General features: G+C 39.7%; 2 protein-coding genes across 2 annotated transcripts; both read right to left on the bottom strand.

Annotated features, from left to right (window-relative positions):
* Positions 1-3,702: 3,702 nt before the first annotated feature.
* On the bottom strand, positions 3,703-17,658 carry atp6v1b2 (ATPase H+ transporting V1 subunit B2). The gene is made up of 15 exons (XM_030065561.1): positions 17,553-17,658; positions 16,703-16,992; positions 15,630-15,685; positions 14,383-14,481; positions 12,686-12,779; positions 12,364-12,441; positions 12,009-12,148; positions 11,581-11,682; positions 10,777-10,874; positions 10,434-10,557; positions 10,184-10,334; positions 9,448-9,530; positions 6,998-7,102; positions 6,764-6,893; positions 3,703-4,243 (listed from the first exon to the last, which is right to left on the bottom strand). Exons 2-15 carry the CDS (start codon positions 16,932-16,934, stop codon positions 4,107-4,109), a joined length of 1,629 nt encoding a protein of 542 aa, XP_029921421.1. The 5' UTR covers positions 16,935-16,992; positions 17,553-17,658; the 3' UTR covers positions 3,703-4,106.
* A 1,200-nt stretch (positions 17,659-18,858) lies between these two features.
* LOC115369054 (RNA/RNP complex-1-interacting phosphatase-like) lies at positions 18,859-26,921 on the bottom strand. Its single transcript, XM_030065562.1, has 9 exons — positions 26,613-26,921; positions 24,499-24,574; positions 23,100-23,231; positions 22,882-23,005; positions 21,616-21,676; positions 21,484-21,530; positions 21,309-21,384; positions 21,052-21,183; positions 18,859-20,374 (listed from the first exon to the last, which is right to left on the bottom strand). Exons 1-9 carry the CDS (start codon positions 26,648-26,650, stop codon positions 19,957-19,959), a joined length of 1,104 nt encoding a protein of 367 aa, XP_029921422.1. The 5' UTR covers positions 26,651-26,921; the 3' UTR covers positions 18,859-19,956.
* Positions 26,922-27,568: the final 647 nt, after the last annotated feature.

Here is a 27,568-nt window from a genome sequence, read left to right as displayed (position 1 = left end):
TTTTTGAGTGGGAGGTATTTTTTCTGGCATTCTTCTTTAAAATATTTTTTCTTTCTTATTTTTATTTTTTTATTTTTCTTTCTTTCTTTCTTTTTCTTTTTTTCCCCCAGTTTTTCCCCAATGCGTGATTATTGCTATTGCTAATTAGTTCATTGCCTTCTACATGTTTGTGAAAAGTGAATTTGCTTAGGTTTCACAGCATGCCGTCATGTTGTGTAAACCTCCTGTCACAAACTCCACCACACATGGCAGAGCTGCTGATGATCTGCACTGTGACTCCCAGCCTGAGGTTGGACCACTCTGCATGATCTGGCGGTATGCTGCAAGAAGCTGCGTGCAGCACGTTTCGACTGGATTACAGAGCACCAAGAAACCTCTGATGCTGCAGGAGCAACCAGAGAAGTCACATGGGTCAACAGCGCCACTCAGTGGTTGTCTGCAGAACTGCAGCACTGGGTCTCGGTGCCATTTGCTGATAAATTTCCAGAGTTTTCTACAAGGACAAACAGCACTACTACATGATGTCTTTCACATATAGTTGCAGGATAGTGAAGGCCTGTGTTTTACTGAAGCCACAAAACCTGAACTGGAACTGATTGATCTATCCAGGAATGAATTATACCCCAAGCCATGTTTTGCAAGTTTCTTTTTCCTTTAAATCTCCTCTGAAAAATCACCTCTTGAGACTCGCCATCCACCATCACATCACTCCATACCATAGTGTTATTGTTTTTATTGTATTTACTGTTTTAGTATGATTTCATTTCCTTTTATTGTTGACTCCTTACCCAAGGTATGATTTTTGTAAATTGTTCTACATATATAACAAGAAACATTTTATAACGTTTTACATTATAACAAGATAAATGCAATATTCTTCTAACAGGAATTTTTCATTTATAATATTTTATTCTGTAAATTACTTTGTGAACACAGGGAAGCAGAGTTTCATCCGTTTTAAAAGGAAGGAACAGCTATACCTCTGAATACTATTTACACATGAATATTATTATTATGAAAATAATTTTGTGTTCCCGCTTCCTGACCTCGTGGTGTGACTGCAGGTCACTCTCAGCCAGAACTATAGTAAGTGAGGATGCTTTTTAACTGTCAGATATATCCTGACAGTCACATGAGTCACTTCAACATTAATGTAACGGTAACACACACACAGCGCTGTGTATAGTTTGACCTGATCATAATGATCTGGTGGCTACATCTCTGAGAGCTGATGGAAATAAAATTCGCACACAGTTAACAGTCACCAGAGATGTGCCCCCAATATTTCCAGTGACTCTGATATAATTTAGATCAAAGCCAAGCAGAGAGAAGTCCTTATTCTTTGGAGAGATTGCTTTGTGAACTTGTGATGATCTGATGTCGGACAAGCTTAGCTAATCACTGCTGAAGAGGTTTACAGATTGCAGGTGTGAGGAGGAAAGGTAAGGCAGAGGAGTTTGCCTCAGTCCCTGTGGTAATATGTGGCCTGTCCACGCTGGAAAACATCCTTTTCATAACCAGTGTCCTTGAAACCTGTTGAACGTATAGCACTAGATTAATCCTCATTAAGCAGAACCTCATCTTGATTGAAGCGACAGATCAGAATGAAAACATGAGACAGCAGCATTTATTTCACAATGATACTCTAGGCACCAACAAGAAACATTCAACAACTATTCATGCAAGTGGAATAGCATGTCCAAACTCAATACCTGCATACTGTACATACAGAAACATATTTTATAGGCATATCATGTAGAATTTATGGGCTGGACCCATACCATCCCTCAACCACAAGGCTTTTGTGTTCAAGAAGTAACAGCACTCTCTGAGAAATAAGATAAAGACAGCATATACACAGAAAAACTGAAATATAAACATCCATTTATGGCACAAAGCAGCAACAATCACTTCAAGTTATTGGCATGAGAATAGAAAGATGTTGGCGCATTGAGCCGGTTTCAAATAAACTATGCTTACTGAGGCTGTCAGGGTGGGACAATGCACACTGGAGACAAATCTAAATAAACCACAATATCTAAGATTAAACAAATGTTTGGTCCCCTCTTTCATTTAGACCACATCGTATCCTCATAATTACTATGATCATCAAAATTCCCTCGGGCTTCATTTATTTAATGTAATTTCACTGTTTGGCACCGATCACTAGGGATGGTAAATTGAAAAGCGACTCACACATCACAGATGCAGCTTTCCTGAAAGGCAAATGCATTGATAGCATGATGTATGAATACTAATTCTGACAGGCAACTCTGGTTTAGTGGTAGTCTAATTCTTATGAAAAAAAATGCATTTTAATTTTAGTCACGTTTTAGTCATTTAAGTTTTGTAAGTTTTAGCTTTTGGCCTTATATATATTTAATATATATAAAACTTAATACCCTTCCAAACTGACGTCTGAGGTTGCGTTGTAATTTGTCTATTAGTGGCATTTTTGTCGTTATTTTATTTTATTTTCACACTGGTAAGCTATGCGTCACATAACCACGTCATTCCAGTCAAGGCCTTGTACCTCAGAGCAGCACAAGACAGTGTGTCCAACGATCACATCTTCCAAACAGCACACACACACACACACACTCACCACAACAGAAATGCCTTCACAACCTTAAAAAAATGAATAAATAAAGTTCACCTGATGACATACCTGCAAACGCCTTATGAGAAAAGCAACACACACACACACACACCTGTCACCTAACCCTTCATTTAGTTTGGGGACACACTCAGGTGACACTTACGAGTCTAATTCATGCAGTTGCCTAGAAATACCGACAGATAATTTTCCACTGAACAGTTGCATGGCAAATGCTGCAAATGCTGCAAAAAATTACACATTAGTTAGATTTGCTGATGAAATTCCTAAATTTGTTTGGAGGACAGTTTTACACAATTTTGCAAGTAATTCACAATTCATTGTACCAACTTTTATTGGACTCCAAATGTCCTCAATGAGACTAGATAATGAACACTCACCACAGCATCGCAAGTCCTGCCTCAGCACTACTGTTTTAAGTCAGTTCCAGCATTGATTGGCTTTATTTTGCCCATCTGACAATCACAAACAGATCGTTCCCTTTCCTTCACACAGAAGGCCGTCTGATTTTAGGAAACAGGAATACCTCCAGAAACACTCCCTCCCTTCTGGTGGCTTAATGACCCAGTCAGCAGAAAAAAAAAACGTTGCCACTTTACATTTCTGCCAGCCAACAAATGCTTTGAAATGTCAGTATTTGGATACCTTGCATATCAACATTTAGACTCACAGCCAGTGTGGTGGCATGTGCCAGCACTTGCCAACTTTAACTTGTTAGCTACTTAAATCGTTTTTGTTTGCTTTGTTAGCTTCGTTACCCACCAAAACAACTTGGTTCAGAATAGGAAAGGGCATGGTTAAGGTTAGGAAAAGGTCATGGTTAAAGTTAGGAAAAGGGCCTGGTTAAGGTTAGGAAAAGGTCATGGTTAAAGTTAGGAAAAGGTCATGGTTAAAGTTAGGAAAAGGTCATGGTTAAGGTTTGGAAAAGGTTAGGAAAAGGTCATGGTTAAGGTTTGGAAAAGGTCATGGTTAAAGTTAGGAAAAGGTCATGGTTAAGGTTTGGAAAAGGTCATGGTTAAAGTTAGGAAAAGGTCATGGTTAAGGTTAGGAAAAACGTCATGGTTATGGTTAGGAAAAGGTCATGGTTTGGGTTAGGAAAAGGTCATGGTTAAGGTTAGGAAATGTTAGCTAACATTTGTTAATAATAGCTAGTGAACGCTAGTGAATGCGTCTCTTGCATGATCTGCAGAAGCAAAGTTGATCGTGTGATGGAATTTTTCGCTGGCTTTATACTACGTCACAGACCTTGACAACATGATATTTCAAAGTATCCTTAATTTGTAGAAATATAAAATGCCAAAAATTTTTCCTGGTGGCCAGGCTGTTTCTGGGCAGGAAGCATACACTGAGAAGGCCATATGAATATCACAGAGTGTCACATCGCAATCTATGAATGTATCATGTTTGAATACGACATTCAAGAGAGTGAATTTCACTGAAGCCAGTGGAAATGTTACTGGTGTGGTCAATGTTTGTGTGTGCGGAGGCATTAATGCTTGGCTTCCCGAGGGTAAAACTCAGCCAGGGTGCTCTGAGGGATCCTCTTCAACATCTCTTTGGGGAAGATCCTCATCAGCTGCCATCCGATGTCCAGAGTTTCAAACACACTCCTGTTTTCATAGGCACCTGGAGGCAGAGAGAACACACACGCTTCATATTTGAAATATAAGTGATTTTTGTTCATTTAATTACAAAAATGCACATTTATGAGTATCAGGACTTGACTGGACTCTGGCTGCACAGCCAGCAGCAGCAGCAGCAGTAATGTTAATATTTAAATTAGACCGTCTGGTCCTCTTACAATTTGGGAGGCACTTGTAATAAAAGTGGGACAGCTCTGTCTGTCCGGTCCACAGGGATCGTCCTGGGCTGGCGGCCGGCTCCTGGCTCAGCATCATCTATAAACTTTTTAAAATGAGCTGCCTGCACTTTAAAAATAAGTTGGGCCAACCAATCTTATCTTATTCTATTTTATTCTTTTAAAAATATTTTTTACCTTCAATTCATAAAATTTTAATGTGTTGTTTTAATTTCTTTGTGCAACACCTTCAGTCTACCTCTGCGTATGAAATGTATTTTATAAATAAAACTGCCTTGCCTTTTTTTTCCCCTGAGATTATTATTTGAAGCTCTTTGCAACCTCCCTCTTATGATTTTTTTTTTCTTTTTTCTTTTTTTTGGATGTTTTACTTGCAGTCATTTTGTGACATGCTTTGTAACTCCGGTCTGTGAAAGCTGCAATATAAATAAACTTCACTTACTTACTTAAATCATTATTGTTATATTCTAAGCCTGATCCGACCAGCTGGCAGCTTGTTTGAACTATAACCACTTTTCTTTAGTCTGTCTCTTTTCTGCTCTGTTTTCTGCTTCCTAGTTTGATTCTCCGTTTTGTTTACATCTAACCTCACTCTGACTGTTTGTCTTTTATGCTCTGAGTCAGCCAATCACACTCTAAAACACACCTGACCTTGACCAAAAGAGCAGGGGTGCTGCTGTCATCGTGTGTGTGTTTTGTTCTGGTATCTGGAGCGGGGCTGCCAGCAGAGTTTAGGCATTTATTAAGACATCAATTCTTGGTGTGTCACTGACCCTTAGAGCCCAGCGTGGCATTTCTTACAATGAGTCACTGCTGCGTTGCCTACATGTTTAGATCATAAAACCTGAATGGAGTAGAATGGTCACTGAACTGTTTTTTTTTTATGGCCATTTGGCTGGTAAACATTAAAATGGCAATTGTTGTTAGTTCCTACTAGGGTTGAAAAACACTGGGATATGGGAATTAACAGGACTATATTGGAATTAACAGGAATATATGGCAATTTACAATATTGCAGGTTAGCCCATAACAACTAATAACTTAAATGTAGTTGAAAAAAAATCTTGCAGCATAATCTTGGTTAAAACAACCAGATCTGAGGCCCTTAAACCTGTGGCCTCCATCATCCTCCTAGGCCCACCAGCATCAGCCGCCTCTGAGCACAACTGGTCACTTTTGGGAACACACACACACACACACACACACACACACACAAAGGTTCACTACAGGCTCATGAATACAAGGGTTGAAAACTGGTGGCTATCAGGGCAAAGCTGAGGCTCTTAGCCTTAGGTGCAAAAACCAGCGGCTTAAGCAGCTTGAGAGAAAATGCTTCCATTTTATATTTTGGATGGGATTGTTTTTGGGGGGGTGCGGTCAGAGGGAATATGTTTATTTTATTCAAAGTTCTTCTGTTATTGTTTTTCAATGAAAGAATCGATTAAAGTTCAGCTCACAAATACATCAGAGTCAAAAAATGTAATTTTTTAAGTTGACATTGCACGCATGTGTGATTATGACAAAACAAAATGTTTATATTTATGTTTGTATATGATACAGTTTGTATAAATTATCCCAAATCTCCTGTTAATTCCTGTTAATTCCTGTTAATACCAGTAAATTCCCATTAATTTCCATATATTCCCGTCAATTCCCATGGAAAGTTTCCAACTTGGAATATTTCCAAACTTCCCTATCTCAACTTCTCGTGGAATGTTTTTGGAAAGTTTCCAGAAATTTACCAAAAAAAAAAAAAAAATTCCCACCCTTTGCAGCCCTAGTTGCTACAGTGACAATGCACGTCAGCGGGGCTGTATCTCACGAGCTTGACAACTGATTATGTTGTGCTGTGTCTGCGTGCTGAAAACAGTAATCAACGGTAAATGTTACTGGGGATCAAAATTTCAGAGATGATTACTCTAAATATAATATAAGTGCTCATTGTAAAAATGATGGACTGACAAAAGACCTGAGGCGTGCATGAAACTTAGACTCTCCTTTAGTCACAGAACACTGTGCTTACTTTCCTTTCTTTTGTATGGTGAGAAAAAGTAATACTTGGCTGTGTGATAAAATCCTACAAAAACAAAAACAAACAAACAATCAGCGCTGTGGAGAAAACACACTCCACTGGCACGGTGGAGATATAAACGGTCACACTTCTTTGCAATGGCAGCCAGACACATAAAAAATGTCTGCCGCTCTGAACATCCTGTTATGTGGATCACATTCCGTGGCTTAGATCCACTTCAGTTTACTTGAAATTCCCATAAATTAAAGTAGCCTTATTTCAACAGTGCATGTGAGATTGCCTTGCCCCAGTGTACCTTGGGAAATGAAGTTTTTCTCGAACTTGGTCAGGAACTCCAGGTAGAGCAGGTCATCAGCTGTCAGCGCCTCCTCTCCCACCACCGCCTTCATCGCCTGAACGTCCTTACCTATAGCATAGCATGCGTACTACACACACAAAAACACACACGTTTTCAGTCCGATAAGCTAGTAAAGCAAGACTGTGTTGTAAGCGTGTGTGTGTATATGTGCGTGTGTGTGTGAGCACATACAAGCTGGTTGGAGACATCGGAGTGGTCTCTGCGTGTCATGCCCTCTCCGATGGCTGACTTCATCAGACGAGAGAGAGACGGCAGCACATTGATGGGAGGGTAGATCTAAACACGGGAGAGAACGTGGAGTAGTTGATATAAATTTGACAGCTGGTTCTCTAGCGACACTTGTACCTGTGACCTATCAACCATTTTTCTATTTCACTACAGAAAAACCAAACGCCATAAAATCACTTCAATCATTTCAATCATTTCGGATTGGTCTCTATGCTTCAGTACTCAGGTACTACTCATCTAGTATTGATTCCTTTAAAAATAATACAGTTACATTAATACAAAATGTGGCTGCATCATTCTAAAACTTTTAGTACATTTTTGTATGTTTGTGCCACTAAACAAGTCTGAATGTGGCCCGTGTCACATCCCCTTCAACTTCTGAGGAAAGCTGCACCCCACCCCCAGTAAATTATATAGTTAATAAAATCTAACTTCACTTTTGGAAGCACTGTATATTGTAAACTAAAGTTAAGTGGCAATTTGTTGAATGAAGTTAATGCTTTACCTACACCTGGCAAGTGTATATTTTCAGAGAATGAAAGGAGCTGCATTTGAGGATGTGTGGTTCTGTGAAATAGGTTAATATGTGCACTGATGGCCTAAAAGTGGTTCATTAACATATATATTACACTACTATTAATGGATGTGTCTGTTAGAGTAGGTTGAATTTAGTGTACATTGGGGATATTATTGATGTCCCCTCCAGAACATACTCTTGAGAAAATTCCATGTTTGTGGTCCCCCCCAAGGTTGGAATGAGATCTGCACATTTGCATACAGCAGCAACATTAGATTAGACCTTTTCAAACATTTAAAAGTGTTACAAAGAGGTGGAACAAAAACAAAAAGATGCCCAATAAACTAAGTGTCCTGCGTCACAATCAGAGAGGCAAAACATATCCATGTATCACCGGTACTGTGATTTGCCTTTTTAAGTGTAATGATAATTTGTTAAAAAAAAATACATTATTTATCATTATCATGATATATATGAATTTAAACATAAAATATTAGGATCATATCGAATTAAAAATGTTGGTATCACCCATGTGTATTGTCATTGACAATACACATGTTGTAGCAGCAGAGACGTTTTTAAGTTTCTGTCTCATGATAGAAAAAAGCACTGCTTTGTGTTTCACTGTTAAAAAGACAAAAGGTGAAAAGAAATCAAGCGGTGAATAGCTTTCAATAGCTTTTGCTTTTACTGTTGTTGAATAGAAAAAAAAAACAAACAAAAAAAAATGATAAAATAAAAACCAGAGGAAGACATGAAGGCCAGGCATGAGAGCAGCATTTAATCTGGTGCATTTGGCAGTGGATCACAACACACATGAACTGTTAGTCAGCAGGACACCTCATGCCTTGCTGCATTAACCTCAAGCCAGACTTCACTTGTGTTAAAATCCCTGCTGACAGGGGCAGTGCAGACTAAACGCCTGGTGCTGAGTCAATGTTTGCTGCTGTCCTGGAGGTGTTCACACTCGCTGATGTGACAAAGCTGGAGCATCACGCACATAAAGACAAGGGATCACACTTCTGACTCCATAACTAAAAAAAAAGCAAACATACTCCCCTTTGTCCACAACAGGATATATGGTTTTAAAACTGCTGTTGGCTGAAGCACGTGATAATCTCTACTTGTGTAGAGCATGAGTGGAAGTGGGAAAGATGTGAAATGAAACAGCAAAAGAAGCACTGGCAAACATGTCAGGAAAAGTCATTTCCAGTAAAGTCAATTAGAAATGTATGTTTTTGCAGTTTTAACAGATCTGTTCTTTCTTTAAGCTTTGTCTGAGGGGAGGCCCCAAACTCAGACTCTGGAAACCTCTGCCATACACTAACGTTACATAACAGGACAGTCGGTGAAAATGTTTAAATCACTTAATACCTGCCTTCTTGACAGATGGTCATATGCACGGTATAGTATATAAAAAATAAAACTTTTTACAAAGAAATTCAATAGAATTTGGGAATATTACACACAAGGGAGATCAAAGAACAACACAAGTCATAAGAAAAAAATGGGCCGTGGGGTTTGCACTGAGAAAGTGAACGCTTCTCCTGATGTCACTGCGTCTTTTTGCCTCAAAACTTCTGTTTCTTACCAAGTACACTGCCGCCTTTATTTTTGTTACACTGACTTCTTTCTTTATCGTCCCCCTGTATATAAACTCCCATTGGCTGTTGCCATGGTCACGCTCACATGTCACTCTTGACTGAGTCTTGAATCACATCACATTGCTCCGGCCCTGTCTGGAGCGATCAGAGGACAAAGTCTCTGGTGTAGACACTTTTCACACTAAAAGTACGAGCTGCTCAGCCCTCGGGTCTGACCTGGCTTTAACACGGTGTCTGCACAAGACTGTGAGGCTGCTCTTCTGACCCATTACCTGTCTGTTGTGCAGTTGTCTGTCCACATAGATCTGGCCCTCAGTGATGTAGCCAGTCAGATCAGGGATGGGATGGGTGATGTCTGGAAGAGACAAAGACACAGTGAAAAATACCGCTGTCACCCCCAGTGCCATCCCTAGACATCAGGGGGGCCTGGGCAAAAAAAACAAAACAACAACTATTCAACTGCCCGTGTAGTTTATCACGAATAGATCAACGTGAAAGATTTCATTTCACATCAAATTTAGGTTAACATTTCTTGTTTTGTTTTGTTTTGTTTTGTTTTGTTTTTTAAATAAATGTAAATGTATAATTACAATGACTATAAACATAGTTTTATGGTGATTTTTAACAATTTTTTGCATTTTTTTTAAAATATACATTTTCTTGTACTTTCTTTCATTCTTTTTTTTTTTTTTTTTTTTTTTATAAATTTCTGGCCATTTTATAGTAACTTTTTATTAATTCATTGCTAATTTCCAGGTCATGTCTTGCTAAGTTGCTTACCACCTTTTTTCCTGTGGGTTGAATGCTTGTGAAAGGTGTCTGACTGAAACATAAGAAATCTGATCCAGCATCACTGACCTGACGTGTAAAAATATTTTTATAGTTATAAATGTAGTTTTCATGTCATAAAAATAACACATTTTCTGGTATTTTTTTGGTTTTTAGTAAAGATCTGGTATTTTTGGGTCACAACTATTGTATGTGTGTGTGTGTGTGTGTTGTCTGTACCATCATTAGGCATGGTAAGGATGGGGATCTGAGTGATGGAACCGCTGCGTCCCTCCACTCTGCCAGCTCTCTCATAGATGGTGGCCAGATCTGTGTACATGTAGCCCGGGAAACCACGTCGGCCCGGCACCTCCTCTCTGGCTGCAGACACCTTCGTGAGCATGACAGAATGAGACAAAACACAAAATGTAAGTTCATCCCCAAATCCCCATGCTCATTTCAGGATAAATGAGCTGAAACAGCGCCTCACCTCTCGAAGAGCCTCGGCGTAGGAGCTCATATCAGTGAGGATGACAAGAACATGCTTCTCACACTGGTAGGCCAGATACTCTGCTGAGGTCAGAGCCAAACGCGGCGTAATGATACGCTCAATACTGCAATGAAAGAGGTGACACATATATGAATGAATAAATTAATAAATAAAACTTGCCCTTTTCTCTGATTTTGCTCATTTCATCATCAAGATCATCAGGTTTTCTGTTCGATCCAAGCAAAACATGATATAAACCCCCAATAAAACAAACTTTCACAGCAAGTCTGCCATCATGAGATGAGACAGACGAGACAAAGGAAGTAGTATCAAAAGGCCGTACGTGGGGTCATTGGCCAGGTTGAGGAACAGACACACGTTGTCCATGGAGCCATTCTCCTCAAAGTCAGACTTGAAGAACCTGGCTGTCTCCATGTTGACCTGACAGAAGAAGGGACAAAGTCTTAATATTCTCATTAATTGGAAAACTAACTTTTCTGATTGCATGTGTGACATTTTTGATGGACTTTAAACAGCGATACTTGTTCCCAGGGTCATTAAATATTTTCTGCATGATGTGGATAGCCTCATTTCTTAAAAGAACATTCCAGTGATTATGCATGTTTAGCCCAATGTCTACAAAATGTAGAAACTTCACGCTCCTGTTAGTCTTTTCTCAAAGCAAGCAGTCATATTTTAGAACTCCAATATCATTTTTCCTTTTATCCAGACACTGGTTTCCATTCATTCTGCTAAGATATGAAAATGAACTTCAGAGACTTCAAACTTTCTTCACACCAGTATTCCTTCACTGTAATAAAGTCTTCCACATTAGTTTTCCTAAAAGCAGCAACACTGTTTTGTTTTGATGACTTGAAATTGGGTGGAGTGAAAGTGTCTAAAAAATAGTCCCCTTGTAAATGTTTGCTTTACACAGCCAATTATCAGCTCTGTGGTTTATGAATGGTGATGACTTTGTTAGCCACAGATGCAGAACATTATAAGGCGGCTGTTTCCACCAAAAATTCAAATTTGAAAATGCCAAAACTGTACATCTGGGACGTCTTCTGGATTCAAGCTCTAGATCAGCGAGCACACTCTTGATTCCCACATGGACAAAATCCACAGAGGATTGTGAAGTTCTCACCCCCATGGCTGCAAACACAATGGCAAAGTTGTCCTCACTGTAGTCCATCACATCCTTAGACTTTTTCACCAAGCCCGCCTGCCGACAGATCTGAGCTGCAATCTGCCAAGCAGAGTGATGAAGACAAAGAAAGGAGAGGAAAGAGAAAAGCATCCATTATTGCATCCATGCAGTCTGTATGCACATCTGCACAGAAACAGTGTGTTCCTTTTCACTGTTACTCAAAAAAGAAAAAAAACAAACAAACTCAAAGACTCATTCCAGTTTAATCAAATGAATTCACTAAAAAGAAATTATACAATTAATTAATGAATCTAAGTCACTGATTTTCAGACTAGGACTTTTGGATCTGCCACTCAAAACATATCATTCAGGAAATTAACAGGCCACAAATGTATGCATGCATGTGTGTGTTTGTGTGTGTGTACCTCGTTGTGTGGTAGACCTGCAGCAGAGAAGATGGGTATCTTCTGCCCCCGGGCAATACTGTTCATACCATCAATAGCAGATATGCCGGTCTGGATCATTTCCTCAGGGTAGATGCGGCACTGAGGGTTTATAGGCTGGCCTGAATACACATACACACAAATGAACGCACACACACACATGCATAAACACATAAGTACAGGGAAATGCCAGAGGTCAGGGGCACTAGAATTCATTTTAATACAACACAAAGGGTTGCTGTTAAATGATGCTATTAAAAAATGAAATCATGTCTGTGTCAGCTGATTATAAAGTAACACTGACAATATCAGGATGAGGACAATAGAGTCAGTGTACCCATTATGTCCAGGAAGTCTTCTGCCAGGACTGCAGGGCCCCTGTCGATAGGCTTACCAGAACCGTTAAACACACGACCTGCAAAAACACACATACACACATAAAAATACCCACGCATGCAAAGGCTACAGCTTGATTTTTTCCTGATATCTCCCATTTTCATTTTGGATTGTCATGCAAATCTGATCTTCACAGCTAAAAGTAAAAGTTGCAGTGCACAAGTTGTTAATTTTTATGCAATTCAAGCTTCTAATTATACCTGAATTCATTTTACATTCAGTATTTTTGTGTTGTGTTGGAGTGTATCCACTAGATGTCATACCCAGCATGTCCTCAGACACGGGCGTTCGTAAGATGTCCCCGGTGAACTCACAACTGGTCTTTTTGGCATCGATCCCCGCTGTCCCCTCAAATACCTAAAAAAAAAAAAAAAAGAAAAAAGTAATTGCAGAGACCTTCTGTGTATTTATCATGAATCCAAGAAAATTATCAGAGCAGATTAAAGGAAAAATCTCGTCTTGGATCCTCTTACACTGCTTTATTTCATCTACCAGTGATGTTCAGCTCTACTTCAGGTGCTGTTTTTCCTACATTTCCAAGAATATCTTTCAGAAACCTGCCTGAAGCAGTGTGTTATATGTAGGCGGAGAGAGTATTATTTATAGTGATGGCACTGTAACAGTAAAACAGTGGCAGTTTTTTCTCATCAGCTGCGCCCCGTACTCAAAACTCAAAATATGTCTTGTAGCTCGATTACATTCTGGGCTATGAGGGCTATAGCCAATGCAGAAATTTGTCTCTCTGCCTCTTGCATGGATTTCTGCCTGTATGAGTGTTCTGCCAGTGCAGAATGAAGATAACAAGGTTGGAAGCTCTTGCTTGCAAACACATATTTCGTAGAGCATCACTGGAATGCCATAGTACACAAGCACATAGAAATTGCTGGCGGATAAAATGGCATCTTTGGCATTTTGTCTGACACTCGCCTCCGTTTGTTTGCTTGCTTGTTTGTTTGTTTGGATGAAATTTCATGGAGGGACTGGTAATGAGTGAACTGAAAATGATGAAAGACCCAATGAAATGGACTCTTACTTTCTTGATTTTATGTATTTCCTGTTGAAACAGGTTGTTTGGGCAGGACATGGCAAGGAAGGATCATTCACAAGTACAAACCAACAGGATCTGTGAAGGATTTGTGAAGGTTTTATTGGTTGAATTTGACTTCACACCCAATAGTGAAGGATAATATTGCCATTTAAGACTCTGTTTTACAGGAAATAGAAGTTGTGTGTGGTAGTTTCATGGGGAATTTAGATCAAAGGTCAAGGTCATGGTCGCCAGAGGATCAAAATTCACATTTCGGATAAAATCTCCAAGACGAAGCATCATGGAGAGATGCAGCTGTGCGTCATGTTGGTGGGGAGTGTGCAGAGTGGTGGAGGTTGCTGTCTCTGCTCTTGTTTTAATTATACACCTACCCACTTCGGAAGCTTTGGAATTTTTTTGTGCTCCACTTTTTTGGTGGTGTTCTGTCTAATTTACACGATGCATTGTGTGTATTCGAAATACTCATCTTGGAATTTAGCAGTGCACAATGATCCGCGCACCACTGGAGGTATAGGAAGATCCGTCACTAATTAACTTCTCTAATAAAATGACTATTGTTCTTTTTTTTTTTTTTTAAATCCTAAGACATGCATTTCAAATACATGTGATGAACTAACACAAAATGTGCTACCTGTAGGAACTGAACCACTGAAAGTACAGAGGAGAAAATAGTATCAAACATCTTGTCTCAGTCTGGGTGAGTTGGAAAAAGGGTCGTTTGCCTAAAACTTTGGTGTATTCCTTTCATGTATTAGATAACTGAAAATTGTTGTTTAATTCCATTGCTACCGTGCTGACATTATTTCAATGTAATGTCTTGATGTGTACACGATCAGGTATCAGTGGGAAGTGTGTTGTCTCCAAGCAGATGCCACACACACACACACACACACACACACACACACATTGTACCTGCACCACAGCTTTGGAACCAGTGACTTCCAGCACCTGCCCACTCCTCTTGGTGCCATCAGGCAGGGTCAGATGAACAATCTCAGCATACCTGGGGAACTAGAGGGGTGTAGCAAGACCACAATCAGTTAAATTATTATGTGTACATTATTCATTATACACAGTACTCGAGTTGAGGGGGGATGAGGGTGGATGGCATCCCCCCTGACATAAAAACGGTCAAAATCATCCCCCCTGTAAAACTGCCATCCTCACTTTTCATCAAGTGAAAAAAATTGACCATCCCCCCTGAATTTTTTTTACAACTCGACTACTGATTATACATGGTACATTACGCTTGACTATGCATACTGTTCAGGATATTCCTAAAACATTCATTGATTTTTCTCCATCATTTTATTCTTGTCATGGTGGAGAAACCTCTCTTGGGATACTGACTCACTCTTATGATCCTTTAAAAACACTAGAACAGATTCAGTGCTCCTTGACATAGACTACATATTACTCTACATATGTCTACATATTACAGTAGGGCTGTAGTACATAAAGACCTCATAAAGACTAATGCACATTTGAGAGCTGAGTGTCTCTGGTCTACAGAGATGTGGGAAAAAAAGATGTGGTCAGATGAGTCATCCTTCACTTTGTTCGGGACAAGTGGACAAGACCACCTAGAGGACACTACAGGCCTGAATGCTGCACCCCTACAGTGAGGTGGTTGCTGGCTCTGTTATTTTCCACATGTCCCATTAGAGGGAAGGCTCACTGCAAATCAGTCCAAAGTAATTCTGACTGATCATCTTCATCCTGTGATAGCACATCTCCATCCTGATGAGAGCAGTCTCTTCCAGGATGGCAATGCCCCCATCCACAGGGCACCAGGGCTCACTGGACAATTTGACGCTTAACCCTCGGCACATCTCAGTTGAACACCCATGTAAGATTTTGGACTCGCCATCATCATTACAACACCAAATGAGAGAATGTCATTTATAAGAATGGAGCTCCATCCCACCAGAAACTTGGAGAATCTATCCTGGTGGCTCGTGGTGACTTAACACCTTAATGAAACCTGTAAACCTATACTCTTCCTTCAGAGTAGATTAACCCTTCACTGTACATTTATGTTAACTAACTGTGAGTGGGAATCATGTAAAGCCATCCTCATACTGATTAGTCCAGATACAGGTTCTGCTGTAGAAAATGTTCACTGTCTGGGGGAGATCGTTAGTAGCCTTCTGCCTTACCTTCACCTGGTCCAAAATCACCAGTGGACCATTGACTCCAGATACTGTTTTATAGGCTGAGGATGGAGAGAACAAACAAACACTGTGTTGACAGCAATGATACACTGTGTGAGTATATCCAGGCACTAACAAAAACACTACTAGACTATCAAATGTCACTAGAATAAGGGCTTGATTAGATTCGATTCAGAAATGTTATTGTCTCAATGGGGAAATTGTCCCAGTAAAAACGCTCTTGGTATTGCAAAATAAAACATTATGACAGGCATAAAACACACAAACACATCAGTGAAATGTAGGCCTTGATGCACAGTACACATCCCAGTTGTATCGAGGGTGGCCATTTGACACTGACTCAACAACCACTTTACTAAACCTTAAGGCCTGGCAACGCCTCTGCATCTGATTTTATCAACCAACCAGCATTTCCAAAACAACATGTATCCCCAAATTGGAGCAAAGACGAATGTCTTACTAAGGGTTATTACTGGGCAAGTCATTATTAGATTCAGTTCATCAGTTCATCAAATTACCAGCATAGAGCAACACCGATCCTGATCCAGATAATAGACAACACTGACATATAGAGATGCAGCTTGATGGTAATGCACCATGGCAACTAAACATCACTTTTGCACCTTGAAATAATGTTGATCAAGCACTGAAAAGGATGATACTATATCATTAACAAGCATATTGTGTTTCTTCTACAAATGTATGTGTTTTTATTATTATTTCTAGTTTTGCATTATGCATATTGCACAGTTACACTGTCAATAAAATTATCATATTATGTGATTTTTAATTAATGCCTGGTTGAAAGTGTTTTTTTTTTTTTTTTTTTTTTCAATTACTGAATTTCAATTGAAATAACATATTTTTTAAAAGACAGATCAACGTTTGATTAGGGTATTTTTCCAAGTCCTTGCTTTGACTTTGTCGTTGCTCGTCATTTTAATATTAAAAAAACTACAGGATCAAATCTGGAGTCACTAAGGCTGAGGCATGACGAGTGCCCACATCTTGCCAGTACCCAACCTGACGCCCATGTATTTCAGAGGAGAGGGACTCACTGAGGCGAGGCTGGGATATATAGTCCCGGGTCACCGCCATGGTGTGCTCCCGGGAGGCGGCGGCAGCGGCGGCGGCGGCGGGAGGCTGTTTGTTCCCGCTGACCGCCGAGGAGAGCTCATTCATGGCTCCGTTCATCATCCCTCTGAGCGCCTTCATCGCCATGTTTACACCAGCAGCTGCAGCATCTGAGTCGTGACAGCGTTCGCGCATGCGCAGTCTGCAGAGCTGCATCAGAGCACCGGGATGCTGACTGCGGGCTGATGGTCACTGCTCAAACCACGACTTTTCTCTTTGATTAAAAAAAATGAGTTGATTCCAGTAAATATGTTACATAATGTTAAGGGGTTATTTGCTGATAAGCTCATGGTATTTGTTTTTTTCCAGTCATATTTATTCATATTTAAGTCATAGCTTATAGATGTGAGCCCACAAAACAACAAAATTTGACTTTGTAGATTTAAGCATGAGAACAAAGATCAAACATAACCCCTAGAAATTTATTAGAAGCCATAAAAAATATTCATTCATTTTTTTTTATTTTTATTATAGTCACTATGCACTTATTATTATTATTAGTAGTAGTAGTAGTAGTAGTAGTAGTAGTAGTAATATACCTTTTCTACTTTAATATTTCTGATGTTTAGTTGAACATAATGATCAAATTTGGAGGCTTTGCTCCAAAATGATATCAGATTCAGTATACTGGATTGCCTCACATTATTTGTGTTATTTGGCCTGATGGGTACAAGTGCACTGACAAATTGTACTAACCAGGATTTTACTTATCATTATTTTAAAAAATAGTGTTCAAATGGAACTGCTTTATTTTACTTATTTTAGTTTATTTACTTTGTTCAACCTGCAGGTTAGTTCCGCTCTGATGACCGATGCCCTTTTCATGGGGGAGCTGCCAAAGAAAGCAGCATCAGCACGAGCGGACAATTTGCACAACATACGAAATCTCCACAGTGAAAGCCACATAAATAAAAAAAACATGGTAAGTCAGCATGTAAAGTCAAACTACAGTCAAATCATACAGCAAAACAACAACAAATGCATTTTTCCATCAGTCATACATTAAACATAAAGGTCGGGTATAATATCTTGTATTTTTATTGATATAGTTAACAAATTCAAATCCATCTGAGACGTTCTGTGCCGTCACACTTTAATTTTTCTACTTTGAAAGATGCACTGACAAAGAAAGCCCTTGAAGATCATATGCAAGTGGTGAAAGCCTAATTCAAATCTGGTCTACCTTTCAAGAGCCTTAACATGTTTTGCATCATCTATCCTCAAGACAGCGGTGCCAGCAATCAGTGTGAGAGTAAAGACTAATACATTCTTGAGGGAACATTGTTTCACACAGGAGACACCAAGCTTTTGTCACCCGCAGTCAAATAACACACTCAGAGAAGAATGCAGAAAAAAAAAAAAATGTTAGCAAAGGAAGGGTTCTTACAAGGCCACTCTGACACGCATAACAGCTTGGTGGCTGCGGCCGAATTACAAATTAACAGGATGCTGTGGATATGACTCCCATGTACCCAGCGACTCTGGGGAGGCGACCACAAAGACAAATGAGAAATACTCCCACAGATAAAAGTGTCTCTGTCATCAGCCCATAAAATAATGTTCAGAGCCCTCATTAGTGCTCCACACTAACTGGGTTTTTAAGGGCCAATACTGAAACTGCTGATAGCCAACACTTGTGCTGATCTTCAGTATCAGGCCTAGTTGGCATTATTGCTGGACGCTGCTGCCTTATTATAAAACCCACTGGTGTTCTGGGCCACATCCACAGGGTTAAAGTTCAGGTTGGCTTAGGGTCTATGTCAAGCCTATTTTAGTGAATGGGCAACAGGACTACAATGTTTATGACCAATCACAGCTCATCTTGCCCAGAACTCTGTTGGACTCTATAATAACACTTTTCAGACAAGTTGAAATGTACCTCATGTCTTACTGATATTCTACTGAAGTCTTGTTGATATTTAACTCACAAATCAACTGACATTCTGCTGAGCATCTGCTGGGGACTATGCAGCGGAAGTGTGAGCAAAATATATATATACAAATGTATTTGGTATATATTTGACTGTCATGTGTGCTAAAAAAAGAAACTTTTGAACTGTTAGAAACAGGGACTGTATTAAAATGGGGATAAGTTCAGGCATTTTTGGAGAACTTACATGAGAGCATAAATGTAAAAATGTATTTTTTATTTTTTTTTTAAAATCTGAATTAAATATTAGCATGGTAGCATCTTTGTAGAAAAGTATGTCTGATTCTGCAGCTGACTGAATGCTTCTTTTTGAGTAAGCTACCATTTTAAGTTTATAAGAACTTTTTCTTCCCAAATTGATCTGAACATACTTACAGTTTCCAGATGCACATTAAGAAATGCATATATTTACTACATCTGCTTACAGCTACCTGTGAAACTGCTATATGCACCCCTACACCTGTGTGAGTCTAAATTGATTTAAAATTGAATCTAACATCTGAATTTGCACTTCCACAGTAGTTACTAAATACCAGTAAATAACATCCAATAGTATCAAATCAGACAAACATTACTAGTTGAAAGGCACTATGTCCTCCATACCAGTGTGGTCTCTTCACTTTTTCCTCTGTATTCTGTATCCTTTGTATTATCCACATTTGAAGGCAGAATGAGAAAGATTTTCATAAAAAAATGTATGGATTCATACAAAAATAATCCCTCTGAATCATCACTTATGAGCCACTAGAAGTGTGTTGGTGTGTGTATCCACATAGAAGCTGCCCTCTGCCTGGATTTTCATGTTTGGCTGAGCTCAGGACTCTACTGGGCATCAGCCTTTGGGCAGTGAGTGTGTAGCTCCCGGACAATCAGGGAGCGCAGTGCCAGATCGATAGCACGACATTCAATAAGAAGCTATGAAAATCAGAGATAGCGGAAAAAAGGAAATACAGCGAGGCAAAACGCCAAGCGGCCAAAGCTCGTTCCACAACGAGAGAGAATCGGGGCTCGGCTTTCACCCGCTGTTGAGCACTGAGGGAGAGGATGAGGATGAAGAGCAACATGGTTTTGGCCTGTTTTCTGTTGGAGAGGTAGAATATAAAAGTGGCACATTCAGACCTCCATTTGCTCACGTACTTTTAAAAATTCTGATTAATCATTAAAATAAAAAGCGAACACAAGAAAAAACTGTGTGCATGTCAACACCTGGAAAAATACTATTGTAAAAGTATTGTTGCTATTGTAAGATTAATAGTGATTTCTATATGCATCCTCTCGCTGTTTGTGTGAATATCTATGCCGCGATTTCATTCTGGGATCTTTCCATTCCTCAGGTGGATTATGACTGTTTGGCTTACTGGTCCAACCTGCGTTGAAAGATCTGGAGAAGTCAGAGTAGTGAGGTGCAGGCGGGCAAGGGCCTCTCCCTCTTTCCTCTAAAGTCCACTCACGCTCTGGCAGCGGATTTCTGTGCCAAGTTTTGTTCGGCTGCAACTGCCGCCCCCACTGGTTGTCAGGGTGAGGTGGGGTCCAGCGGTACGGGTGGAACAGGGGGCCCGCGGGCGGAGGGAGAGGGCGGTGAGGGAGTAAGAGCCCGTCAGGAGGGTGGCCACCATGTGGAAGCCAGTGATGTGACTGGTGCTTCATTCCTCTGGGAGGGTAATGTCTAGAGAAAGCATGACAGGTGGGGAGGGGGTGGTGTGAGGGGCAGGGACAGAGGACGTTACAAGAGACAATTAAGACAAAAATGAAAGAACCTCGCAGTTTAATTTTCAGCACAAAATTAATGATCAAAATGCCAACTGATGATCAATTTATTCACTGTGATTCTGCCCTGTCCTGTCCTATCAATACCACTAATACTACTACTTATAATAATGACAATAATAATGACAATAATCATCATCATCATCATAATAGCAAATGTTAGGGATTAAAAAAAATCAATTCAGTTACAAATGACATTTTTTTTAGAATACATGTTTATTTGTTTTGTATTATTATAATTTTTTTTATTCAATGTAATTAATTGATTAATTGTTTTAGTTTTTTTTTTCTTAAAGAAAGAAAAAAGCCTACTTAAAAAGTTCTTTGTCTCAAAATATTGTAATGCTGAATTGCAGTCTATAAAGACCTGTAAACCTTCTGGCATTTCCGTCTCATTTTCATTTATTGACAAAAATGTGATTATAATTCAGAGTTTTTGTCCAAAACAGATTCATTTTGTTCAGTTTACATCTTTTCATTCACAAAAAAGTGTCGCTGAGGGATACTTTTTGCCTTACTTTTAGTCAACAAAATTAACACTGTAATACATGTTTGATTTGTTACAGTCATCCTTACCCACGGTGATAGCGGTCATTAACGTGGGGTCGTCTCTCCTCTCTGGTGTCAGCGTCAAACGGAGTATAACATGGCCGATGCACAGCATGACCTCTCTTTGGCTCCTGATCAGACTCTTCAATCCCCTCATTACTGTAAAAGGAATCAGGGATGAATGCACTAACAATGGCGAAAATGGAAGAAACTGTTAACTAGAGCTACACTAGAATTATGATGAATTCTATGAATTTCAGATAACATTAATTTCTGTTCATCACCTCCTCTTCGGCCCAGACTGCAGGTCTTCCAGATAGTTTTGTCTTTCTATATCATGTCCTCTTGAAGAGTTGAACACTGAAAAACAATGAATATTGATGATAAACTGCACTCATTCCAAAATTTGTCCAACCCTCTAAGGTAATAAAAACTACTTCTTGAACCATCTGTACTCACACTCTACAGCCTCTTTAGGATCCATCCCATCGACATCTATCAGATACCTGCAGGCCCGGAGTAGACGTTAAGCTCAGGCCAACATGTTGTCTAAATGATTGTGGATAAGACCATTGCACGGTTCATACGTACCTACAGACCAGGTAGCCTGTGCGATTGAGACCGTGGGTGCAATGGATTCCAATCAGCTTGTCTGTCATGAAAATGAGAATTGAGAATTTACTTGAGTTAAGCCCCACCAAGCGCACAACATATTGGTGAATAATTGCTCTTAAAATAAAATGGGCTACACAGTGGAATTCATGGGAGTGCTTTAATTGCAACTAATTAATTTCATTTACACTGATGTCAGTCACAAGAAAAAGGTACAACATGCTATGTACACCACAGTCTAAAAGAAAATTTTATGTTTTTATGTCAAAGTAGAGGAAGCATTTTCTTTTAGCCATTTTTAAAGTAAAACTGAACTTTAGAAATGCCAGTGGACAACATACTATAGCAACTGAAAGAAACAGGTAATATAAACAAGAGTGATTTGTCTGTTAAAAAATGAACCCACTGACACAATTACCTAAGGATGAGTTAACAGTGTGTTGTTAGTACGGTGGTAATGGCTCCTGAAAATGTGGCTTTGCAATCATATGTAAAGATTTAATTAAAAACAGTTATTTCAAAAAGGAACAGTAATTTATTGGCTGTATTTTGAACAGCGTTTTTCAAATTCAGTAAATCACTGTCAAATTAACTGTGATACGTAGGTAAAACTACTGCAAATAAATGAAACCATGGTCGGGACAACTGGTAGTCCCTAATCTCATGCCAGTGGTGTTGTTAATAATCTGTCAATTACCATTCTTCTTTAAATTACAAAGATGATGTTGCTTACTGCTGCTTAACTCTTGCTGCATCAGTTCTTACTTTTAGGCTCAACTGAAAAAGATAAACATGTAGCCCGTCATTTCTACCAGATTTTATTTTGATATTGGAGTTCTAAAACATGACTCATTGCTTTGGGAAAAGATTAGCAGAAATGTGAAGTACATATATTTTGTATTTATTAGGCTAAACATGCAAAATCACTGGTATGGTCCTTTAAGCTCTAGCTCTGTGCTGAATCTAAAGTGCTTCCTGTTTCATGTCGTGAAGCAATTCAGCAGATTTCCTGTGAAATTTCACCAAGTGGTTCAGAGTGTAAAAATGCAGTGTTGAGGCCAGCAGAGGCCAGTAATCTTGTCAGTGATGGTCTCACTTGTTCATGGTTGTTACATCGATGTACCAAAACTGATGTGGTAATGGTGCATCTGATGTTAAAATGCTGCGTGTTGCACCTTTAAGGAAGGGCCTCTATAGGGCTGAATATATACCCTTTATCTCCTGTTGCTGCAGTGCTGTGCTCACCATTGTCCGCGTTGTCCTGGAGGAACCTGTGCACGGCCCGTTTGAAGCTCAAGATTGTGGCGTCACTGGGAATCTCGTGACCCGCCGTGAAGATCTTCACACACATCAGTGAGTCTGGTAGGTCCTGCATACGCACAGCAGCACATATTTTACATTGTTTCATGTAACACCTGAAACGATAAGAGATCTAGGCGTGTTTTGAACGTGTATTTATCTACCTCTAATTTGTAGTAGCGTGTAGTGAAGGTCAGGTCTATAATCAAACCCAGTTCTTCGTTGTCTTTCCTCAGCGTTTCCAGCAGCTCCCAGGGGCCAAAGGCCTCAGAGCATGGGAGGTGGCGGTTCAAAGACTAAAAACAAAAAAATAATAAATAAATAAGTAACAGCACAGATTCATTTTAAGACGCAGCCACAGCCTGCCATATTGGTCTCAGTCAGTCACTACTACCAAGGAAACTACTCTGCTGGGATCAATAACACACTCCATTATGAAAAGCAGTGAGCCAGTCTTAACCCCTCAACTCCACCACAGATGCCGACGTCTTTGGCCGGCATATTGTCTTTCAGAGGCTGTAACAGGCTCAGTTTTGAAGCTCGAGTGAAGATACTGGTATTATTTGAAACTAGACAACCCACAGAATCCACTGATAACAAGTATGACTAGTCCCTTAACATTAACACCTTATGCTAATCCCATGCAGTTTGGGGCACAAAGCCATGCAGCGGGTGGCATGTAGTACTAATGTGTTATTTTCGCCTAATTTAAAATGGTGTATGTCTGCATACTGGGGCCCAAACAGTACTGAAGTTGCATAAATTGGTTATGACTGGAAAGCTGAGAGTCTTGTGGATTTAATGAGGTCACTTTTATTCACGTGTGACAATGTGAGCCCCCACAGTAGCCATTTCATTGTTTTTTGAAACTTGACGTCACTGTATAATGTGACCTATTGTGACCTTTAGGATCACCACAGCCATGACACTTTACAACCACAAACAAAGACAAAGGACATTCAGAAGATGACTCTGTTCCGTATATTGCAGTTTGCAGACAGAGGTGCTCGCCATGCAATCACCAAAAAAGGAAATGCTTACAGATGTCGTATATCAAAATTTTTGATACCAAATCAAGGCATGAATTCTTCTATGGTGTTTCTCAAAGTCTTGCTGTCCTATTTTGGAGGGATTTTTGACCATGTTCATCAATTTTTGAACAAATCTGTGTAACTAGCTAAACGGTACTAACTCAAAAATTTGCTGCAACAACTTTACAGAAATTTACATGGGAATAACCATGATATCGTTGAATCATACTGTTCTAACCCTCATATATCATAAATTGGCAAAATTGGAATATGTACCTAAAAAACAATGTTTCTTCAGATCTATGACCATAATAATTTGACACACAGGGCTGAGCTGTGGTATTTCCTCTGTGCGTTCATTTCGCAGCAGTGCACTCCCTCTGACACTCTCATTCCTGCAAGTTAGTTAATGAATCAAACTTGGTGGACGTATTGCACCCGCATGGAGCGGCAAATACCACCACAGGCGGAAGAATCCAAACTGTCACTTTAATATTATGAGAGCAGCCTACTTCCAACTATAATTCCTGACCTGTTTCAACGGCACTTTGAAGGCAATGAAGCGGGTCCCAGGAAGCCTTTTCCCTACGGCCTTGTAGTCCATCCATCTGTTGGGAAAAAACATGCAACAGGGATACAGGGACAAAAGGTTACTAAGCATCACAAATCTAGCAAGGGATGGATACATGCTTTTGAACCCCTATTATACTACTAATTTAGATGAGAGGAGACCGGCTTGCAGGCAGTGATGAAAGACTTGTTCCTGCCAGCGGTGCCTCTGTGAATGCAGCACGTCCTGAAAGTTCAGTCCAAGTTTCCGAGACAGCGGGCTGAAGTAAGAACCTGTAATTACTGTCTGCTTTCGCTTCAGCTGTCAGACAATGAAAAACAAGGTTGATGACACACTGACACCGGCACAACTAATTTAACTAGCTGGTAACTTTCCAGTGCCTGTGTCGTAACCCGGCCAGCAAGCTTAGAATGCCGAAGTATGTTTATGAGGAGGAAGGAGCAGTAGCACATAAAAAAAAAAAAAAAAAAATAGGCAGATGATTTCTTGGAAAAGTTTTTAGTATTTCGAGTGGAACAAGTCTGGCAGCTCTTGCCACTCAGTGCTGGGCATGAGGAGCTGCAACATGGTCTCAAGGCTCACAGGTTAACCTTCCCTCTCCAACCTGATGACCTCACCCCTCCCCCACCTTTAACCTCTACAGTGTGCCTCACAGCTGACCATGTAAGAAGACAGCTGGCTCCAACAAGGGCTCCACGCAAGCTCTGAGGAGCCCTTCACTCCATCTTCAACATGAGCCTGAGTCTTCAGAGGGTCCCCGCTCTGTGGAAGACCTCCTGCCCAGGCTGGTGGCACTGACCTCCCACATCATGAAGACCCTGGAGAGATTCATCCTGGAGCAGCTCCGGCCCGTGGTCAAGCCACCCTCAGACCGCCTCCAGTTTGCCTACCAGCCCCCAACTGGGAGTTGAGTCCTGTCGGGGCCACGTTTTGTGACTCCTCCAGGGCTTTCAACACCACACAGCCGACTCTACTGGGCAAGAGGCTGAATTCTGATGAACACCAGTATTAATAATCTGAACTAAATCTTTGCACTGTCATTTAATATTAGGGTTTATCTGTTGTAATTCCTGACAGTTAAGGCAAGTTATTTTAATTATGTTCATTAGAGCAGTGGGGTCTCTCATTAAGCTTCTCCCAGGGACCCTCAGCAAACTGAAGACAAGTTTTATTTTCACCCTAATTTATATGCTTGAGGAAAGCAAAAGCATTTAAACACAATAAATCTGACATTTAAATAAAACAATTTAATAATTCTAAAGATAATTGTATTGTTCTGTTTTTTTTTTTTTTTTTGGTTTGTTTTTTTGTAATTTTCTAGTAATTTCCTTGTTAATGTTTTAGTGATGTTCCAGTTTTTTTCCCCCTAATATTCTGGTCATTTTTTACTTATTTGCTGATCATCTTTTCCCAGAAGAAATCAAGTGAATTTGCTCAGGTTTAAGAGTGTTAATTCACTAGACGGAACTAAGTTACAAAAAATATGTGAGTGATTATTTTAACATGATTTTTAAACCACACCACTTTGACATTATTTGACAAGTGTGACTCCTTGAGAACTCCATGATTAAATAACACAAGCCCAACTCTCTTTTTGTATGGAAATCCTGAGAGCTTAATCACTTCAAGCGGGTACTGAATCAACTTGGGGTCCACAACATGAAAAACACTGGAAACCCCTGCACTCTTGGGGGTATAGTTTTTCATAACTAATGATACTATTACTGAAGGAAAGGAAATCTCCACTAAAACTTCAATGCAGAATCACTTGATTATCAGACTGAACAGCCAATCAGTTTGCAAATGTGTGGGCTAAATAAATCAACTAATTTGAATACAGTCTGATAGGATTCCACACTAACATGCCTCAACATTTTTTTTTTTTTTTAATTATTATTATTATGAATTGACAGCTAACTACACTTTAATTTATATGCAATAGCTCAGTCACTGATGCAGGTAGAAATCCCAACAATGCCACATCAGTGAACCCACAGACACTTTTGAGCAACACAACTCAACTTAAGGACTCAGTTTGATGAAAGAGGAAACATGTGAGTGTTTGTGTCGCTCACCTGTCCGGTATCCCGTTCCTCTTACTGCAGGGAGGCATCTTGTCCAGTCGCCTGGCCTGTTGCGCCTGTTTGAAACCAGCTGTGTTTAAAGAAAATATCTAAAATCCTGTCAACATGTAGCAGCAGCAGCCAGACCCCACACACACACAGTCGCCTGTGTGTGTCAGCTCAGGTCAAAGATGTGCGCAGCTTGTACCGTCGATGCAACCGGATACAAGCCGAAGTGGCGAAATGTTAAATTTTAATTTTAATCTTTATCTTACACGACGTCCCTCCGTCTTATCCGACGGAGCCATATGTGCCACATGATTGCTGTCGCGCGTGGATGACGTCACACACACACACACACACACACACACACACACACACACACACACATACACACACCAAAAAAAAAAAAAAAAATCTAATAAAACATATAATTTGGAAAAAAAATAGATACAATCAATATAAATTCCACATTCTTAGGATTTCACAGGAAATGTTTGCATATTTTAATGTCTTTCAGTAAAGTAAAGTAAAAATTCTTAGGACTACTTTTGTTCTTCTTAAATTTCATACTAACAAGGACTGATGTATTATTTCGGCAAATGAAAACTATATGATTAACTTGATTATTATTTTGGCTCAGTATTATATCCATAAAATGATCACCCTCCTTTTACATTTAAAAAAAATAAAATAAAACATGCTTCTTCTTCTCCTTCCTGCATGGGGTTTGACAGCAGTTGTCATCGTTTCCTTGCTGCCTCCCTCTGGCTGTAATTGCTCTCTGCTCCGTGGTTCTGTTACAGTCTTGTAATGAGTCCAGTTGCTCACAAAAAGCTGAATATCTTTTTTTTTTTTTTTTTTTTACTCCACTGCTTCTCCACACTCGAGCAGATCTTCAAACCTCTGTACACCTGCTGTCACTGCTTTTCCTTCCTCTTCATATTTCTGACATGACATCAGGACAA

The sequence above is a fragment of the Myripristis murdjan genome, chromosome 12 (genome assembly GCF_902150065.1).
Source record: "Myripristis murdjan chromosome 12, fMyrMur1.1, whole genome shotgun sequence".
NCBI classification, from domain to species: domain Eukaryota; kingdom Metazoa; phylum Chordata; class Actinopteri; order Holocentriformes; family Holocentridae; genus Myripristis; species Myripristis murdjan.
Note: the sequence above shows the minus strand (reverse complement) of the source record. Positions and strands in the feature narration are given on the sequence as shown.

Excerpts from the sequence above, each read along its gene's own strand:
- atp6v1b2 (XM_030065561.1), bottom strand. The coding sequence starts at position 16,934 with ATGCAGCTCTGCAGACTGCGCATGCGCGAACGCTGTCACGACTCAGAT. Across the intron at positions 11,683-12,008 it reads CAGGTCTACCACACAACGAG|ATTGCAGCTCAGATCTGTCG; the intron begins GTACACACACAC and ends TCTGCTTGGCAG. Across the intron at positions 10,558-10,776 it reads AACCTGGCCAATGACCCCAC|TATTGAGCGTATCATTACGC; the intron begins GTACGGCCTTTT and ends CTTTCATTGCAG.
- LOC115369054 (XM_030065562.1), bottom strand. The coding sequence starts at position 26,650 with ATGCCTCCCTGCAGTAAGAGGAACGGGATACCGGACAG. Across the intron at positions 21,531-21,615 it reads ACAGGCTACCTGGTCTGTAG|GTATCTGATAGATGTCGATG; the intron begins GTACGTATGAAC and ends CCGGGCCTGCAG. Across the intron at positions 21,184-21,308 it reads CAGTCTGGGCCGAAGAGGAG|TAATGAGGGGATTGAAGAGT; the intron begins GTGATGAACAGA and ends TTCCTTTTACAG.